General features: G+C 37.7%; 1 protein-coding gene across 1 annotated transcript in view; it reads right to left on the bottom strand.

Moving 5' to 3' along the window:
- RFT1 (RFT1 glycolipid translocator homolog) overlaps positions 1 to 20,382 on the bottom strand; it is a 77,352-nt gene extending 56,970 nt beyond the window's left edge. Inside the window, exon 1 of the mRNA XM_075513904.1 lies at positions 20,226 to 20,382. Coding sequence (XP_075370019.1) covers positions 20,226 to 20,243 — 18 coding nt within the window. The 5' untranslated portion in view covers positions 20,244 to 20,382. The remainder of the gene's footprint in view (positions 1 to 20,225) is intronic.
- Between the last annotated feature and the right edge of the window lie 1,786 nt (positions 20,383 to 22,168).

The raw sequence follows: 22,168 nt of genomic DNA, 5'->3' as shown, positions 1-22,168 counted from the left end.
TAAAAGACCTCAAACAATTCTCCCATCTTGCAGTTGGTATAGCTCCTGCTATACAACACTGCCAGAAAGAACCCAACACAGCACAGTGACCAAGTCAAAAACATGAGCTTTTTTCTGTTTCTTTTTCTATTTCAGGATCCAGAAGCTGTCAAAGGTATACACAATCTGTTCAAAGCAGCAGACGGGTACCCATGCCTTGAATTTAGAAGTTGCTCACATGGATCTATGTTGGGGGCTTTTAGAAGTTCCTTCACAAAGCTGAGAGCATCAGAGCAAGGCTCAACACCTACAAAGAGAACATTTTCCTTTGTTCTCCTTGGCAACACTAAGCATGTTTATCCTGTCAGTGCTCACAGAACAGCCTTGCAGTATTCACCCCATAATAAGGTTGTACCTCATTAAAGAGAGCAGTAAGACAAAACAGCCCTGTAGGCCAGTTACCTTGACCGTGCCTTTTGCTTGCGTCTGCCCACAGAAGCAGTCAATCCAGTAAAAGGTTAAGAATATGAATACAGATGGGCTAAATTTAAGGGGGAGAGTGGGTAGGAATATTACACGATGACAGCAAGTAAGAGACATGTCTACTTCAATTTTTTTCCTTGTAGCTACTCCACCTGAATTAAAAAAAAAAATTAAAGGATCATGAAAAAAATACCTGCAATACCTATGGAGTGCTACCCCTGCACATTAAGTAGGTTTACTCTGATCTACAATGCTTGCCTAACACTTTTACTTCTGTAGGGACGCTCCAACATCTAAAGATTTGTTTACTGTGCTGACCTACACTCTACAAGCTTGTAAAAAGTAATCAGTATTTTGCAGCAATTAAGACCATACACAATATACAGTGCAAAGAACAGTAATGTTCTTCATTGCAGGTCTGTTCTGTTTGAAATAAAAAACAGTTGGAAGCACTCTGCTTCCAGATTGTGCCGAAGTCCTTTCAAAACTCTCACTGGCTAACATTTGCCTTAAAAGTAACAATTTAAAAATCAAAATAGCCTTGGTTGCCTCTGCAGCATTGAACTACACACAAATGCAGTTCAGTAGCACAGCACACACGACATGTTGGCAACCTCAAAACAGGTGTCAGACAGGAATACCACTCTTGCCGGCAGAGAACTTCTCTCTCACTCTAAGATCCATTTCACAGGTAGTGCAACCAAAATAGTGCACTCTGTATTTATAGCCCCACAAAGCACTCCAAAAGATTTAGTCATCAGTGTGTGACGATAGACACACCCCTCCTTCAAGGACTAAAAATAGGAGACTGTTAAGGACTCCAGAACCAGATCTGGTGAGTGATGTAGTACTACTCACCATCAGCAAGAGACATTTTATTAGCTCAAGGTTTCCCTGCAGTTATTTACCATGTGATAGCCAAGGCCTCCTTAACTACTTACCTTGAGCATAGCTAATGATTACATGATTAATCTGTATAACCCTTGACTCTAAACAACTCTTGTCAACTCTTGTTGACAAGAGCAGTTGACAAAACTGCTTTCCTAGCCCCTCCAACACACAGCAAGTCACGCAAAACAAATTCTTAGAAGGCAGTGGCAAGGTCAACTGAGCCCTTTGTATCACTGAATTCTAAGTATATATATTCATCCAGCCAGAACTGCAGAAAGTGTCTTTGCTTTCTTCAAAAAGAAAGTGAAACTTGACCCTTGCTTCAAATAAATGGCAGCAGGTTACACACCTGGTAAAATGTTCCAAAATTAAACTTCAAATGTTAATGAATCCTGAGTTTTACATGGAATCGTTTACCAAGCTAGGTTTTAGCAGAATCAAAGGCTTAAAAAATATATATATACACATATATATACACACACACATATATACACATATATATACACACACACACACATATATATATATAAAAACCTCAATCAAATCACCACAAACCAAAAAGCCCACCTGGTAAAACCCCTCAACCCCTGTTTTTAAAGCTTTTTGATAAAACCCATGTGGAACTTCTCAGCTTGTTGACAGCACAGACTGCATTAATCTGGGCTTTCCACTGTTCTTTGAAAGGGTACACCAAGATGAGATTTCCAATAAATCACAGGTGGTGCATTTGCAAATGAACAGCCAAAACACATATGAAGAGAATGATTCCATTTAATCCACTGCATAATATCTATTTCCTTCTTTGTTAAGAAAACACAGAACACAGATCTCAGCTTTTGTAAAAATGTACGCACCATGCCTAAAACTCCTGGTGGTATCAAAAGCTCCACTGCTTAGCTGCAATTAACTGTGATTTCAACTGCCCAAAATCATCTTGAGAATAAGTGCTCTGCATCCTGTTACAATTGCCTCTCCTTCTTCTGTTTATGCGCCAATGGATAAAGAGCATTTGAGAGCAGCATGGGGAGAAGGGGAGAAGCAAGAAAGAAAAACCCCAAACAAACTACAAAAAAGAAAACACAGACTCATCACTTATTTCCCTGGAATACTCACATTTTTCTTTTGCTCGTCATGCTCTAGAGAAATATGAAAGTAGAACTAAAGAAAGCATGTAATTTGCAGCAGTAGTATTAGAGAAAAATTACTTATTTCTAAGCACCTCTATTTACCAAACCACTACTTCCACACAGTGGTACTGTAGAACAGTTTGAAACCAGAACAGTGGAATGAAAAAGTAGATAATTTAACTAAAGATTGTCCCAAAGCCTCTCAATTATTTTCCTAGGCATTACTTTTTGTAAAGAGTATCTTTGCAGAAATCCCCAAGATAAAGAGGTCTGTGTTTAACTTCTGTTGTGCAAGAAGAAAGTAGGATAGGGTGATAGAACACTAGAAAGGTATGTAATTAGTATCCTAAATAAATTTCTGACAAGTCACATCAAATGGAAAGAGAAACAGAGTAAGAATACAAATGGGCAAAAACTCTTCCATTCTGGGGATTAGTTCTGATTTTATTCCTTAATGGCCAAACTGCTTAACTCTACCAATTTGTATTTTTACTGCTGACAGATGAAGTTGAAATTGCTCATAAGGAAGGCTTGAGAATCCACTTTCAGGCATTTATTTTCATAAATGATCTAGCTGGATGGTGGTTGCACTGAATTTGCAACTGTGCAAAAAAGGTCTAGACAATATAGATTTAAATTTGGATCCTTTTCTAGCATACACATACCTAAATGCATTTTATAAAAAGTGATTCTTTCATTTTTTTTAACCAAATGTCTTCCTGCTACTTGATTTTGATCTACACATTTGAATTTTAGATGCTGCCTGATAAAAAACATTTTTTTATTCAGCAAAGAACTCTCTCAGAAAGGTTTTCAGGACATTGTTCCACTCAGAACAGTGTCAAAAGGGCACAGACTTAAAGAATCTTTTCCCACAAGGTGTGTCCCTTCCCGGGCTGTCATCCGACAGACACATGAGAAACACCCACTGACCGCAGAAGAGAATAGCTTAAGGGACAAAGGTGACAGCTGTACAAACATATTTTCAATGCCAGGTTTATCCAGGACACTGAAATGCTTGGTTCTTAACCTTCTGAAGCCATCATACATAAAGTCTCCCTCTCGGTTTCCAACAAAAATCAAAGGCAGAGAGCTCCAATATCTAACCTCACAGAAAAGCCAAACATCTTGTAAAATGAAGAAGTCGGATTTTGCCTGTGGCAAATTTTACAAAACCTCTTGACACTGCTTAAAAGGCTGGTTTTGTTTTCTGTGTTTCTACCTCTTGGCTCTTGCTTGCAAATACTTGGGCAGATCTCAGTTTTAGCATTCAAATTACAAAGTATCCATGGTGTGTTTGACACAGCTCCAGGACAGCAACGTCACACAGGCTTCCCTGTGCTGCAGAATGGCACAGTCACCAGAATCTGCCAGGACACAGTCCACAACTTCTCTCCAACAGTGATTCAGAGCAGAAAGAAAAGCAGAAAGATGTAACCTAGAGGGGTGAAGCTTTGTCTCTGTTTAGTGTACAAGGGAAAATAAACTATTAAATAAATGAAAACAAAAGGAATTAATTTAGTGCAGAAATGGGGACTCCCTTCAGTGCCTGGCTCAGCAATAATAAATAAATAGCTGATGAGTTAGAATCAGGTAAGGCCAAAAAAGACCCTGACTTGCTTGGGTGCTTATTCATCAGTGATGTGTGTTAACATTTGGCCTACATCAAGATTAATTTGGAAACAAATTGCTTAAAGGGGTCTGCAAGTAATAGAAAGGATTTTCAGCCATCTGAATACAAACCAACTTTGTCCTTCTTTATTTCTTTTACCTGAAAGACCTTCAGATTGTCTGTGAACTAGACTACAGGAATCAACAGATGTGGAGCAAAAAATTCTGCTGCCTTCCACTAAAACAAGTCTAGGACAATTCATGAGTACGCAGTCAGTTTCACAAACTGAGGTTGATGCAAATAACAAGAACACACTTACAGCACAGGACCATGACTCTATGGTTCTACTCTAGGTTTTTCCTGACATCATTTTAAGCAGTGCAATTCATTTCATACAAGAGTTTAAGAAAACCAAGCAGATTTGAACAGAAAATAAGGTACACAGCAGAGCTTGTCAGGAATTCCTTGATGAAATACTAAATAAGACTTCTAACCCGATGTAGGAAAAACCTCTCCTGTCTGGATGATGGCACTGGTGCCACTTTGCTGGCCACTAGTGAGAGTCACTGCAGCACACCTTGAGGTGTCAGCAACTGCTTGAATCAGGCAGCAGCAGTGACAGAAAAAGCCACGTTTTATAGCGTGGTGAAAGGGAAGCACGGGCATAAAGGAGAAGTCTCACAGAGACCTAAGAAGTCTGGATCACAGAGACAATGGGGCTCTGGCAGCTTTTTTCAGGTCCAAGGACACATCCTCAATCTCCATGGCCAAACCATTCTAGACAAAGCAAGCAGCTGAGCAGGAAGTGAGAAGAGAAATGCTGGAGGTATAAAACTGCTTTCAGGTGCAGCAGCAACTGCTGCCCAGACAGTATGAGCATTAGCTTACACATTTTTTCCTCAACCCAGATAAGGTCTCTGAGTACTCCTCATTTAAGTATGTGCTCCACTTAATCTAGAGTGACTATTTCTCAGGTGAGAGGAAGCTTTAAGACTTGCAAGGCATAACATTTGGCAAATCTTCTGGATTTCTCGGCTAAAGGTATAAACAAAATGTAAATACCAACTTACAGGAAAATACCCATTAGCATCAGGTAATTATTGCATTGCACCTCAGTCACAGTATGGAAATCCCTTACCAGAAGAATCAGTCTATCAACAGAAGTATCCACATGAAACCAGGAACCTTTAAAAAAAAAAAAAAAAAAAAAAGAATTACACCTGAGTCACCATCATCAGCCAGACTGAATCACTGTCAGACAAACAAGGAAGTTCAGAAGCTCTGTATGACAGGTATTTTGATTGGGAATTTCCTCTTTCATATAACTTGAGATATTTTAAACCATTTTTTGTTGCAGAAACTGATTAAAGGAACACTGATGGAAAATCAAATATTCTTCAAAGTTAGGTATTATATTAATAGCGGTAAATGACAATGTCCTCTAAATCCAGTCTCTTGACTGTTGAGATATATAGTGATAGAAACATTTTCATACTTATTTGATACATAAAAATGCATTTATGAACTTATATGGCTAGGACAGTTTGCCCAGTATGCATGTTGTCACATTAATTGCTTGTTCAGATTAAAGCACTCAAATTTTTGCAAACTAAGAAAAACTTGCTTTCCTTATAAAGAAAAAACTTAAATGCAGATAATATAAATTTATAAAATGCTCAAGGTATATTGACTTGCACCTTAAAAGGTGTCAAATGCATATGGAGTAAGATGCGGGTGTCTATTTTACTACTGGCATGGAGGACAGCACATGGCCTATTCAGCAGACAAAATAGTATTGCACAAGTACTGGAACTGGAGACAGAATGATCCAGCCTGGTGAAACCACAAGAAGGGAAAATCAGGACAGTAACACTACAGTTAGCTGTGATATACTTTGGCCATGTAACTTGCATTATAGTTTATACTATTCTTTACTATGAAGGCATCAGAGGATTCTAATCCTAATTGGCATAATTACGGCTGAATTTATCAGTCTTTGCTTTAGATGATCCCCATGCTTATCCTCTGCAGGTTAGACCAGCTAAAGCACAGGCTAAACTCGGGGATTTTCTTCACTCTTCAACTCAGCAAGTCATCCACTTGGCTCAGCACTTGACCCCTCTGTAGCCTTCGTGGTTTTTAAAGTTACTCTGCATCACTGAAATCAAAGGACGGAACTGTCACTAACAGCACTGAAACTCCTCTGTCACCTTCAGCTCCTTAAGTCTACAGCTTGGTCTCTGGCAACCCACTGCACAGCACTGTACAGGGCTCTAGTTCTACACATTAGGAAAACTCCATTTGGTCAGGACATTTTGCAACTAGGTTTTAATGGCAATAATTAAAAGTAATTTTCCATGCTACTGAGTTAGTTTCATTAACATTAAGTATTCCTAATCAAACACATTAATCCCTTTTGAAAAAGTGCCTCCATGCACCGAAGACAATATAAAGCTTTCATGGCAATTTGGACAGACAGAATAAAGAAAATAGAGTTATTAATTTTAATCTGACTGAAGTTCGTAAAGCATTCCTGCCAACGCCAAAGACTCAAGGGAAAGAATAACCAATTTCCCTACTGACTTCTGCTTCAATAGGATACAGAAACCAGATGAAAACATTGGTTTTTATAATCACTGGCCTAATCAACCGTTTCTGGCAGACTCTGTAGCAAGTGAAGGACTATAAAAAGAATATTTTAGGGTTCTTTGAAAAGTATATAAGCAAGAAGAAATGAGATTTTTAGTGACTCACTCTAGATATTTGTGTAATATTAAATAAATATTGTCTAGGCAATACTTAGGAGAAAGAAAGCTTTTGTTATTCCAAACCTTTGTCCTTTAAATGGAATTATGAGAAATAACCATCATTTACACTCAATTTATTCTTGAAGAATCCTAGAGCTGGCACTTTCAGTACTCAGAGCCTAAAGTAAGCAAACAGACAGATCAAAGGTAATGTAAAGAAAAAGGGCAGTGCCTAGTTCCTTTTAAAAGCCTTCCCATGTAGAAGACCCAACAATCTGTATCAGTAGTGTCCGAGCCTGTGATGTTACTGCAAGGTATTCTGGGTTTTTAATTTTTCCCCTGAAAGAAACTACATCCTTGCCTGGAAGAAAACATTTCAAATCGCCAACCAGCAAAATCCATTAAAGAAGGGCCATAAAGACAGTCTTAGGTCATTCTAGCTTGAGCTGGATTTTCTCTGCCCTAGCCTATAGATTAATCCCAAATCTTTCCCTACACCCTTATCAAGATATCAAGATCAACTTTCCTCCTCACTTGCCTCCCTCACCCATTAGGGTCAATAACCTGTTCCCCTTACCAAAGGGCATCCTTCCCTTTTTATTTATGTGAGCCTCTCCTAAATAAATTTACATCTAAAATCAAAGAAGCTATAATATTAACATGCCCACTCCATGCCATTCATTACCTTGGTCACTAAGCCATACACTCTACTCTTTCCTCCCCCTTTACAGTTGTCATGTCTTTTCAAATCAAGAATTTTCTGAATTTACACAGGGTTGGGCGAAAGGGACTCCTTCAGGCACAACTACAGTAAACAACATTAATAACTGAAGATTTTTTCCTCCTGAAAAAACTTAGGTTTCAAATTTAAATGATCACATGACAACATCAGTTGTCATTGAAAAGAAGTTTCTAGCTACCACAACTGCCAAGACAAAAGCATAAACCTGACCCAAACGCACTCCAGTTTCAGAAAATAAAGAAATCCCTGCTTTTCATATTTTTTAGATAGTTTTTTTTAGTCTTGGTTTTTAATAATTTGAACAGTGAAATTATCAGCTGTGATGCTGTACCTGTTTCAAGCTGAAATTTGGCAGTCATTTGGCAAAAACTGTGATAGCAAATACCACAGGGAAGAATCGCATAATAAAAATATGTTCTTCCACATGTCTGTAAAGGCTCACCAGGTTTGAATGTAGCAGCATGTAACATCCTGATTTTTTTTCCTTTGCTATTTCAACCGTATTTCTTCTGCTTATAGTAAAGCACAAACAGAAAATAAAAGGGTCCACATGAGTGGTTAGGAAACCAAGTGTACTTTGCAAAGAACGTAACAGGATTAGGAAAACAGTAGTATTTCTTGTTAAACAGCCACCTTGCTCCCTATTTATAAGGTTTGGGGTTTACCTGAACTATTCAGGAAAGCGTCTTACAGAACAGCAGCTGATCACAAGTGGAAGGCGTGGAACACAAGGACACGTAAAACATGCCCTAACCGCAAGAAGGACTGATGAACTCCCTTCACCTCTTCCGTGCACTATCAAAAGAAAACAGTAATGTTTAAACTATTATTGCAGACTCGCTAGATGAAAATATTTCATCCCATTCTCCAAAACCTTATTCAATAACTAAGAAAAAAAAACAGTAACAGACAGAATCACAGAACACTTGGAAAGAACACAGGACAAGGAAAGGAAGCACAATATGGATGTAAAAGAACTTCACATTTAAATGAGATTCAACCTCCTGATTCATCAAGATATCCATCTCACAAGGACAACTTACCTCAAGATGTCTAATTACTTTGATGTCCCTTAAGTGGGACATAACATAAATACAATTCCTTCTACTAAACTGCCACTGTCAAAGACAAACTTGATCGCCCCCCCCCCCCCCCCCGCAGCTACTTTTGCAACAACTATACAAGACAGCTTTCCCTTTAGGGAAAAAACACAGAATTGTAAGCCTAAGCCATTCTGTGAGACAAAGATAAGCAGCTTCTGCTTCATGATGGAAATCATTCTGATTTTGCAATTGATGGTTTGTAAAGACTTACAAGCCAAGTGATGAAACCTGACACCCTGGACATGTAGATCTTGACAGAGAAAAGCTTCAACAGCTATGGAAGTGAACTCTGCACTATATTTCCTTTTGACTTCAAACTTCCTTGTGGATAAAAGTACTAAATGCATTTTAATACATGCCTGAGCACCACTGTCTTAGATAATTTTCTACAGAGAGTCTCATTTCAGATGTTTCACTTATAATGCAAATAAACAACAAGAAAAGGTCACTAACAGGTGACCTTTTGTCTAAAGATGTTGTTTGCCTTCAAGAACCACATTCCTTCATATCCCTCGGGGACTATTTACATGAATGATTTTGCATCTGAAGTTCCTCACCTGTACTTCACGTATGTCTGAGCTAACAAAACACCACAGCTTAGTAAATTACTCTAGATTTCAACACTTTGAAATGAAGTTTTCAGCAGAACTGGCCATTGATACAGCTCACTGTTCTCCATTCTAATTGCTCTTTATCATGCTTTTCCTCAGTGAAGAATGTTTTTGTTCCTCACTGACGAACTCTGGCCTTATAAGGTAAGCCTGATCACATACTTTAAGTTTTTCCCTTGAGTGCTCTGCAATGTTGTCCAAAACTGGACGTAGATACTGACATAACAGTATGATCCTTTCCTTAAAGGTGTGCTTTTCAGACCCTCTCCTGTATTTTGTAGCTCCTGGATTCAAAGCCGGGAAACCCTGGTATTTCAGGACCCCACTTAACACTGGTTGAATTTCATCAGAACTTGTTTTGGGACGGTAAGTGGTCCAGAGCAGAGTTTGAAATTACCAAGGTTGTAAGTGACAGATCATATACTAGTAATAAGCAGAGGACCAAGCCACAGGAGAGTGCAGTGCCAAGCACCCACTCCATTCTTGTACTCTATACAACACTTAACAGATTTCACTAATAAAAGCAAATTATAATCCTTACAACTAAATATATATAATCCTTTTAATGAAAATTTAATTTGAAAACATCAAATTACTTTTATGTTATATATGCAAAGACCCTCCATATGTAGCAAGCTATTCGGAACAGCAAGTTTTTCAGTAACTAGACGTAGCATGTTCTGCAAGCATGTGCTCTATGGATGAACACTTCAGAACCGCAGCAGCTCAAAACTTAAGCAATTTCAGCCATTGCAGACCCGGGCGTGGTTTCTTTATCTTTGCAGTTCATTCTACTTGCCCTGCAGCTGAACTTAATCTATTAATATATAACAGTAAGGAAAGATTTCCTCTAGAGACAGCAATGCACTTAAAAGAATAGGTAACTGGCATTATTTTCATCTTGCAGAGAAAGCAAGTGATCACGTAACAGCCCTCCTGGTCTCCAGATACCTTATCCTCTAAAGGCACTCCCATTCTATTAGGCTCACAGAAGACAATTTCTCCCAAATCAGCCAGCATTTCCTCATCTGCAGTGTTAAATAAAACATGAATCAGAACCTCCAAGAACAGCATGCTGCTTCTCTTAAATACGTTCTGAAGCACCAAAAATTTTTACAAACAGGGTAGAAACATGATATGAAGACATAAGAAAGCAGCACAAGAACACCAAACAGAGTCTTAATAATCCTACCAAAGTCTTTAACTTTTCTAACCCTTCAAGACACAAATCTAGATATATTGGTCTTAGACTCAGGAGAAAATATTCTGTGAAATAAGCTGTTACCAATATTCTTTCATAGAGAAGTTTGAGGCTTGATGTGGGTGTATTAGTCGGCCACAACCAGTCCCACGGGGTAACAGTACAAGCCATTCCTCTCAACAGTTTAGCTGCACCATTATTCTCACACTGATGTTACACACTCCTATCAGCCCTACAATCCCACCCCCAACCCCCCCAATATATATATATATATATATATATATATATATATCCACTAACACATGCTTAGATAAAAACATGCACCACCTTTACCAAACCGGACCACTTCCTCATTACTGTGGTAACAGCATATTTAGGTGGCAAGTTAAGAAAAGATGAGCCCAACCTTTTCAGTCTATTCCATGTGACAACTAAGAAACTTTCTTTCTACCAGCTTATGCTGGAAATATGACAGTTAAATTACCTAGTACACTGGCTACACATATTAATCAGTATTGTAAAGCAAAACAAAGTGGTGCTCAATTCAGAGCTGCGCTGAACCTCAGCTAGGTAGCTTACATGCTTCTCTGGATCACAGCGAAACTTTTAGCAACTTGCAGAGTAAAACTTGAAACTGGGGAAATGACGTACAGTTTTATACAGACACATCTGAAAGCAATAACCATCATTAGTGCACATTCACATGTATCTGGAAACAAGCCAGATTTTCCAATATAAATGTTCTTAATAAGATTGGGATGCCTCTGTGCTGTGCTAAAATAAGTTCTTAAACATAACAATTTGAAGCCTCTCTACAAAGTGGATTTATCAGTCTACATTAGTTTCTCTTCTTAATAATACTATATTGTAGATGTCAATACAAATCTAATTAGCTCTAATAACATCTACATCACATATTTCAGTATTGCTGGTTTATCAAGCTTCTCAGAAAAACATACCTGTTACTGAAATTTGAGCCAAGACTTGTAGCCCATGTAATATTTCCAGGATCTGAACAACAGCTTTGTACTCACGTCAAAACAAGAAAAGCAAAATGATCTGGAATGACTCTTTGTCAATCACAGCACAATTTAAGATGTAAAATTATAATTGCACAGTGTCGAGTGACAAGAGTTTTAGCCAAGAGTTTCTTTAGGGTTTTTTGTAGTGGTTTTTTTGGGGTTTTTTTTTTAGTGTTTTTATGTTCCTGCAATATCTTCAATGAAGTATTTTTGTAACTTTCTTTTAGTGAAGCTATAGAGAAGAAAGCAAGAGTACATTTCCTGGCAACAGATCACTACCTGGCAGGACTCTATTTACTGAGGTTTTTTCAATTGCTGTAACTAAAACACACATGATGCATTTTGCCAAAACCAGAATGTTACTGGTATTGAAAAGGGGATTAAATTCAAATTATAATTATTCCTAATGCCCAAAGAAGTGTCCCTCAATCTGCAGAGACCGTTAACAGCTGAGAACACCATCAGTCAGATTGTCCTGAATGGGACAACATTCCAGTCAACCTTCTCATAGTCATCAGTAGTTCACTTTTTTCAAGAAAAAGAAATCAGAATCAGATCCCCCCCCCCCCCTCCAATATCACTAAAAATGCATTTCTGGGCCAGTTTTATAAGCTCCCTCAGAACTCCTTAAGAAAGTCTTGCATATGGGGGGGGGGATAAGGATTTGTCAAAAGAATTTAAGTTGTGAAAAAGTTCTCTCTATCCACTAATTTAAAGAATTTGGGTTTTGTATATATAATGAAGTGAATTCCGTCATCCTAGCAGATACTATTATCACTTTTCCCTTCAATTTTGTCATTGCTCAGCATAACAAAACAGAATTCTTCTTCTATGCCACTTTATTATGTCATTGCAGACAATACATTACTACCTCTGTAAAAAGAAATGCTTTCTATGTATTTCAGAAATACAAGATTCAGAATACATCAATTTATTTCTGTTGACAAACTATGTGCTGAAATACTTAGGTCATTGCTAATAACTTAGCAAATTAATGAATTGTATCACACTGACCAGAAAAATGCTATCATCTAAAACTATTTCACATAGTTATATATAATATCCTGAAGAGGTAAGTAATAAGCCACTCAAAACCAACAGACATTATTGCTTTAGGAACTTGCAATCACATTTTACATGGTTTTTCACTATGTAGTTTGCATCAGGTAAACATAGGTAAAAAGTGTACCAAATATTCTCAGTATGCGCACTGAATACTGTACTAAAATTCCAGTAATAACAAGAAGTTTGTTCAAAGTGGCCCAAACCAACCATTACTCTCTCTCCCTGCCCCTCCAACATCCCAATCTCTCAGAACATTCCCAGAATTTCTGCCTATCTAATTTTAAAACAGAAAAAAAAAGAGTGATTTTGAAAATATCAAACACATCACCACAGTTATTAGCTACAATAAATGTGACTTCATCTCAAGAAGGATATGCAGCACTTCCTGTTAGGTGCAGACCTCATGCTTTAAATTAAAATATACACAGGCTTGGTATTCTGGACAAATAAAAATGTTTAAACCAACAGCTATTATACAAGAGGTGAACCACTGCAGTTCAACATATATAGACCACAATGTACACCAGAAATAAGAGCTAGTTACATACAGTGGCTTAGTCATATACTTAGTCCCATGTTTTACAATAACCTGACAATTTTTTTATGTCTAGGCATATGCTGCATACTGTCAATCTTTTGAATTACTGTGCATTCAAGTAGGTGGAATACATAGTTCCAGGGGAATTCCATTATAACTTATCATAAATTAATCTTACCACCTACTATATCATCAAGTTCCTGTTGTGCCTACAGATTAGTTCACCCCAAGTATTTAACTCATGTCTTACTAAAGCATTTGAACTCTGAAATTGTACTTTTTCTAAAACTTGATAAGCACCTACAAGGAATTCACTTCAGACAAATCAGTCATATTCTTACATTTTTAGTTCGTGATGACTGTACTCACGTGCTTCTATTTTTATTAGGATATTTTGTAAGTTACTAATTATTTGTATACCTTCCCTGATTAAATAAATGATTAAGAATTAAAATCACAACTTTATGAAAAACTATTATAATTTAAGCATCACAGTATTAAAACAGTTGAAGAACAACTTGCATAAACAATATATTTACATTCAAATAATATGCCCCAGAGCACACACAATTTCTTCTCTGAATATCTTGACATTTCATCTTCATTTTTGGTATGCAAGAAAAAAAAAAAACAAACACAAACCAACCAACCCAGTGACAATTTGCATTTATTGATTAAAAATAAATTCACCCAGACCTTGCTAGAGAGCACGCAAGATGGATTCCTTCAATTAGTTCAAAATAGCCCTCCTGTTTTGGCACAAGGACAGATCTTGACTAACTGTGGCTTACAGATTAACACAGCAATGAAGACAATATAAGCTATTCTCAGCAGACTTCATTTCTCCTGAAAGGTGTCAGACTGAGATATAAAGTAATGCAATCTGAAAAGGAGCCACACAAGCCCCCTGCCCCACCGTTCTGGCAATGTTCATCAGCTCTAGAGGCACTATGCCTAGCAGTAATTCAGGAGTTAAATATTTTGACTCTGACATGAACATCTGTTTAAGCCATCTGCAAACTTCTGTCTTGTGACCAGTTGTCCACCAGAAGCTGGACTAAAACTAAAGGTATATTGTATATTAAGAAATACCTGTAAAAGAAGGAGCAAAGAGGAACAGAGTAAAAGGAAAAGACAAGGAAGAAAGGGTAGAGGAACATAGAAGCATACAAATAACAACAACATAAGAAATATCTAACAGAAGGATATTCCCAAGAGGACAAAACCAGCAGGGAAAGTCTCCGAGAAGAAAGTGACAAGGTAAAGAATAGACGGATCCAAGCTGGAGCCTTTGGACCAATGTGCAAACGAAGCTAGTTGAAAGCATGTGGCTCTGCCTGGGAGCAGACCTCAGTGCTTGAGTCTCCATTTGATTATTATGGCCTGAAAACAAAATAGGTTTGAGTTCAGATTAGGATGACATTAAAGCTTTCTGCTATGTTATTATCCTTCCATAATTCACTGCAATACCACAAGCCTATCAAAAAAGTCCTCAGTTTCAAAAGGTGAATTCTTGGTACACCTGGTACATGAATTAGGATTCAAGGAATGAAATCTTTTCAGTATGAGATACAAGGTGACCATTTTCTGAATTACTGTTTTTAAATTCAAGACTTAAACGTTTCTGAATGATAACAGCACTTCAAAATGCTTTATTCCTCCCATCTCCACGTATCTGGATTGAGAACTCAATTCATGAGAAAAGCAAGCTGAATCCTGAAGACATTTACTATTTAGAATAAATTTGGCATTTACAGCTGAATCAATGAAATGCAGCAGTTGGCCCCCTGATCAGCTTGAAGATCCAAACCTAGGGACACACAAATGCACTTAACTTCAAAGAAGAAATTGCAGTGTATGTGACTACATGCATGGTTCTACTTTACTATACACTTACACACATCATACTTAAAATTCAAGCTTATTTGCACATGCCCAAAAAGACATGGACCAAATGCAATTTAACCACTTGAACGCCACATGTGACTGAAATCTAATTTAATGAAATCATTGTAGGTTAGGCTCTTTCATACATGCCAGAATCATCGTAACAGCTCCAGCTGCCAAAAGGCAGAAATTTTGCTGCCTTCCTCCCGTTGTGTTCTCCACTTATCCTACATGTCTCTCAAGCACAGAAACCCTTCATTGAGCCTATGTTATTCAAAAAATAGGCAGAAAATTGACCATGTTTGTTTGGGGTTTTTGGATTTTTGCTGGGACAGTTTGCTGACATGTTAATGAGTTAAATGAATGCATGGAGTATTCCAGCAAGCATCAAAGCTGGCACAAGGTACTTGGAACAAATAGGCAGGAAGGCAGAAACTAGAAGATGGGGGATATGACTCTGCATTTCAGCAGCAGCAAGCTGTTAAGTCTGTTCACCCTGTTTAAGAACCATGCAAACAGTAGGCAGATATTTAGCAGTTTTTCTTTTACTTCACGAAAGCACCCAACCAGTTAAGTCACCCTCAAGATACTTAAGTACCCACAACAGAAACCAGAACCTACACAATATAAGAATCACCTCACCTTCACCTTTTAAGTTCTGTGTACAAAGTACGTGTGTACACAGAAATAGCTCTGCTCAGACTTTCTGGCTATTCTCAAATAAGTTGAGCGAAACTGATTTTATACATACTTGTTATCAAACAGTTCAACTCAATGTTGTAGTTAGAGAAAGAAATAGAGATTTCTTTATTTCAGGGGAGACAAGGAGGCATTCTGACCATTTGCTTCAAGCAACATACTCTCCCTCTAGTTAATGCAAAGAAACACGGTCCTCCACAGGGCAACTCAGAACAGGAATCCGAGTCAGGTGCTCTGAACTGCTGGTAGAGGAACATTGCCTTCTGAAGAAGCCTACGAAAGAACTATTTCAAAAAAGGAATCTGAAATTGGGTATATCCCTACAACCCACTTTCCAACATGAAAGTCATTGAAACACCTAAAACTCACAGTCATTCCTATTCATTCATAAAATGAAAAAACAGAATACCGCATATATGTATGCAGCATAATTATCTAAAAAAAAACACAAAGAATTTTAATGATTTTTTTTTTCCCCCAGAGCTCTTAAGGAACATCAGTGCTGCTACCATCATAATTCCTCAGGGTGCCTAAAACAGCATTAACAACTTTGTACTTCTTACAAGCATAAATGAAGTGCAGTCTAGGAGTGCTATTATACCTCTAGTATAAAGCAATCACCTTTTAGCTGCGCACTTGCATGCTTTAAGTCTCACAAACAGATTAAGCTTTTTTGTCTTTTTGAATGGTTTTATGATGACTAAAAGACAAGCATTTCTCTCCTGCTCTTCTAAAAAACAAAGCCTGTAATTTATTCTAACTAAAAAATGCAAGATAAATTCACATCACAAAAAAATGACATTAAAATACCTGTGTGCATGTTTACCCTACTACTTCCTAGATAACAGAAGAAATGAAATTAAATCTCATAAAGAGAATATAGATTTTATCCAGAAGAATTCAATTGTGACAATTCAAAAAAAAAGCATTTTCCTTTTCTTTCTGCTTACATTGAGACTGTAATTTTTTTTTCCTCAGTAAAAAGCCCAATGCAACAGTTTTGAGGGCAGGTCAAGTTCAGGGAAGTACTCCCAAATGTCACGTTTACCCAATTATCCTCAGAAGGCCAACTGAAATGGGAACCTCACCACAGCTACCTACAAGCAACTTTTTAGAACATTTGTTTCTAGTCCTACTACAAAGCAGCTGTGAACTTGTGAGTGAACAAGACAAGTTTTTAAATAATCCTGCTTTATAATCAACTTACAAAAAACCCCAACAGAACAATATTATAGACTGACTATCCAATAGCTGTATGTTTAGGAAGTGTGATCCCACAAAATCAAAAAAGGAAATTACTAAATTACATGAGCTCTTTGCAATTCGGTGGGGCTTTTTCCCCCAGATATATAAAGTCTAAAAGATCATATCTAGATTTTCATCTGCAGTTCCTTAAAGGACAGCTGTAAATACATGGATTTGACCCACGCACACCACTAATTTAATTTGTTCTTTTTCACAAATAGTGATACTTACGCTTCTTTCACAAACAGTAACACTTACTGCTGCTTCTGTAGAGTGCATTCATCTACATTTAAACAAAGAATACAAGACCTTTGGTCAACCAGAGTTCGCCGTACTGCTTTAAAATATGCACTGCTGAGGAGGAAGATATAAAATCATTAAGAGAGAATAAACAATGGTTCTGAAGTCCTTAAATCACTCCTGAGTTGGTCTGAACCTATACTTTTTCCTAAAAGCATGAGCAGGAAAAAAACATATTTAACTAGACCAGGAATGGCTTCCTCTCTTCTACTCTGGGCCTACATGAAAACAGAAAGTTTGAATAAACATAAGGGAACTATTACCTCTTCTCTCACCTCTTCCTCCTCCAAATGATTTATATCACTGGCATCCTCTGTCTAACCAGCTAATAAAAGCTTCCCTACAGTTCTAAATCTGCACGTAGAATATATCCTTTCCTACAACCAAAAGTAAAGAAATGTTAAAAAAAATTGCCTCCAAACACATTCTTGAAACTTTTGCAGAGTAAAAATAGTTGGAAATACAGCAGACTTGTCCTTCTAAAAGTTCTGTTCTTGTCTTCAAACAAATCAAAACCATTGGAGGAGTGTGACCAATGAAGAAAGATAGCACCTATTTGTCCTTAGCAATATAGTAAAGTTTACTCTATTGACAGCATGAGAAGGCAGCTAGTTAATATTTGAACATCTGAATTGTTCTTCCATTTACCTTTCTGTCACGAAAAAACACAGGCACTTTTTTAATCATGAGAATGACAGGTAGTGAATCACATTTAATATCAGATTGGAAAAAAAAGGATCTGTGGTGGTCTAGGACACTAAGCCTACTGAAACATCCTACACATTCAGGTGTGTTGTAGATCATCCAGGCATGAATGATCATACATATTCAGGTATGCTGTAGAACATAAAATATGTAAACCACAATATTTAATTATATGTAATATTATGTAAATAATAAAATGTTTAATTATGCATTAAATAATTAGTTTACAAAAATAAAAGGGATCACAGACCAACTGACTGAAATTGCATATACTTAAAAATGTTTCCAAGTGGCACTACCTTCAAACATGTACAGGGTCAGATCAACACTAACCAGAAATATGGGTGTGACCCCATAAACATTTTCCAAGTGCAGAAGAGCGAGGCCAGACATTAGAATTCAGCAGACACAAGACACCATACTCGCATCAAAAAGCAGCAACTCTACAGCCTCTTTTGAATAGAAGAATTGTAACGCCCCCAAAATTAACTTTTTTTTTTTTTAACAAGAAATATAACAGACTGCTGAGTTACACAAATGCCCCAGTTGCAAAGAGGTCAGATACACAGCAGAATTTATTCAGGAAATATGTCTGGAATACTGGCTCTAGTGCCTCTAACAATATAACCTATCTTCAGACACATGTTTGCAGTAGCTCTGCTGCAGATGGGCTTTTCCTCTTCAATTTTGCTGCTAGCAGCCTCAATTTATTTCTATACAGTTAAGTCCTCAGGGAAAGAATCAATTTTTAGCCTACTACTAAAAACTAGAGTAAATATGTTCAGCGTTTTTATTATTTTAGCAGATTTTAAATGGCAACGTCAAATCCTGCCCTTCACCCCGCTACCAAAAGCGGTAAACAAGCACAAGCAATAGGAGTTTGGTTCACCCATTATTTGGCAAGCTCAGTGCAGAGCTGCTATTTCCACCAAACACTCTCTCTCTAACCACCACGCAATGTGGGGAAGAGAGGCACGCTGACTTCTCTCTGAAGCTGCGTGACTCAATATCTATGCCATGACCCCAGACATTAACTACACCAAACTCTCCCTGCATGGTTCAACAAAACTGCAACATGACTAGGGCAGGTGACTTCAATATTCCACCCTCCTGCTGTGCAAACACACACAGTCTGTAGTTTCATTATTGATGTTTGCTTTCATTTTAAAGGTTTACGAGGATTTATTTTGCATACTATCTCGTTTCACCAATACTATGCTCGGCTTTTGATAGCAGCATTTGCTGTACCAGTAAAAATAAATCCTACTAAATGACTATCATAACACAATAATGGTCTAAATAATATATGCCTGAGTACAGGCAAGTAGATTGATTAAGATGGACAGCCTGGAAGACACAAAACCAACATCATTAATCATAACTTTAACAATGAGAAATACCCAAGCCTACAGCCCAAGTAGTAAAGAATACTTGAGAATTAAATGTTAGTTAGTAGCACTAGCTGCCGAAAGCAAGCTGTTCATTTGCAGTGGTCAAACTATACTTTAAAATTACACAACTGACCAATGACATTAGGATTCAGGTACTCCCACATCCTCACACCAGGTCACAATAGGACATATTTTTCTTTCTGCAAAGTCTTGTTCCAGTCACAGCGTGAGACTGGTCCGTGTTATTGTTTACACAGTCTGATAGTATAGCTAAAGCATTTTAAGCATTTAAGACAAAAAACTCCCCACACACAGTAATGCCACTGCGGTTTTCATTTTTGGATAACCATTTAGACTGATAAGAAGAAAAAACTTTAGTTAATGACTTCTGACCATCTGACAGTAATCTGAAAAATAACACTAGCCCTTTGTCCCAGGGTTGGGGTGGTCCAGGTACGGCGTATTAAGGAGCTCTTATTACTGTGCCTTGCGTGCCCTGCTCATTCACTGAAGAGAGCGCAGGGCAAAGCAACCCTTCCCCTGCCCGCTGCCAACAGCGGTGGAGATGGGGATAAAGCATGACAGGAGCAGACAGTAGAGAGCAGCCACACTCACATGCTCTCCCCTAACAGCCATACTTTGCTGCCACTGTGAGTGACAGACCAGCAGCCCTTAACCTCTCTTCTAATCCTTCAAGATTCACAATGAACATGATGCAACTGTAATCCCTGGAAATATCCATAAATGAGACAGGTTTTGTTTTGATTTTAACCCTATGTGCATTATCCTAATATCTTACCATTTCACCAGATACTATCATCTGACAGAATTTCCTGAACATTGGAGCTCTTCATACCTGACACCCTTGAAACATCACCTTTAAAGCAAAAGCCATATTCAGCAGATTCGTATGCCTCAGGTTATTGCATGGTAGTTGCTGAGACTCATCATTCCTCTCAGGTCATGAAGGCTGCTAAAGTCATGTGATGGCCTAAGTTCATTGACTTTATGGTCTCCAGCTTGTTCTTGTTGATTGATGAGACAACTTCAGCTGCAAATCAAAAGGGATTTGGGAAAAAAACCCATAACTATCACTCCCCCTTGCCCAAGCCAGTGCACAGAACTGGGAATTGTCTCTCTTATCTAAGATACCTTTGTTCTGTACAAGAACAGGATCTTAATCTCCTGAAGTTTACATGAACACCAAGAATCAAATGGAATTGTTTCAAGAAAGCTTAAAAACAAACCAAGAAATCAGAAAATGATGCTTGTGTTCTTTCGTAGCACAGTTCTTTCTTCAATACTCACAGAAATGTAAAACCAACTACAAATAGGACTGTGGCGAGTGAGAGAATTGCATCAATACATACACTTCCTTGTTCTACCATCATATTCACTTTGCGAAGCAAAGCTATCATAAGGGGAAGTAGAACACTTACATTGCTCAAAATCAACACTGGCAGCTGGCATGTTGAAACCCAATGTAAGGGGGTGTGTGCAGTAAATACCCTAAAATAATTTTTTTTAATTTAAATTCTTCTGAAAAACATAGATTAAACTAAGTCTACTACTACAGTGTCAAATGTTCAAAATGCAGGAATCAGTCTCCTACCCTCAACAGGAGAAGGCAGCAGGGGGGTATTTGTAAGACCTTGAGAGATTGAGTTCCTTTTATATGTAGCCCAGATTTTCAATCTTTTAGGAACTCCTAGATTACATTTGCAAATCTTCTATACAAACATGTAAAATAGATTTTATTTAAGAAAGAGGAAAAAGTGCCCAAGATTTTAATGTAATTACTTTCTCAAGGGAGCAGGTCTTTAAAAACATCACACATCACAAGAATTGGCAATGCTCTAGGCAGGTGTCTCAGAAAAACCATCAGGAAACTATTTTCTTGCCTGGTTCATAAGTGTATCGTATATAAAAGTCCCTCCAAATGAGTAAAACTGCAGAGTGGTTGGGACATAAAGCATATCTCAGTTTTAATCTCAAATTCTGAAGACTCACATCTGATAACAAAAACCACTCTGCAATAAGTTGCTCATACAAATATGTAGAAATTTGCTTGCTTGCATCTGACATCAGAATGTTCCCCAGAACCGTTGACTAACTTACATATCTCATCCTTCAGGAAAAACAAGAAATCCATCATTTTATTTAAACTCTACTAAGCACAGAACATTATGCAACTGCAAGTTCTAAAACACAGTAAATTTAAATAGAGATGATAGCTCCTCCTAGATGTAGTGCCTAACCACAGTGCCTCACCTGCAGATAGTCTTCCTGACCCAATTACAGCTCTGTGCAGGCCCAATGGCTTGCTCACGTGCAATATGCACAGAAGCAAACCCTTAAAAAGTAGGAAAGACTGACTCAGCTGCAAGTCACAATAAATGGCATGCTGACTAATACAAAGAATAAACCCTTCCTTAGTCAATATAAAAACTGCAAAGATAAGCAGTAGAAATTAATTTATATCATTATCAAAATAATTTCTAAAGTTGCAAGACTTCAGAAAAGGAAGGCTAATCTCTGTTTCACTTGGACATCAGTCCAAATGTATATGGCAGCCAGACAGACCTTCATATGACCAAATTCAGTATCTATGTCATTGCCAATCCATAAAGAGCTCATGTCCCTCAAGGAGAAAATATGAAAAACTGGAGGAAAAGCCTTATAGAGAACACAAGCCTTTGACCTCAACCTTAAGAAAAAGCTGAATAAGTGACAATACGTAATGTTCAAAACACTTCAAAAAGTGAGTCTACACAGTAGACCACAGACCCGTGTAGAAGGTAATGGGTGGAAACTCCCATC

The sequence above is a fragment of the Mycteria americana genome, chromosome 11 (assembly GCF_035582795.1).
Source record: "Mycteria americana isolate JAX WOST 10 ecotype Jacksonville Zoo and Gardens chromosome 11, USCA_MyAme_1.0, whole genome shotgun sequence".
Classification (NCBI taxonomy): domain Eukaryota; kingdom Metazoa; phylum Chordata; class Aves; order Ciconiiformes; family Ciconiidae; genus Mycteria; species Mycteria americana.
Note: the sequence above shows the minus strand (reverse complement) of the source record. Positions and strands in the feature narration are given on the sequence as shown.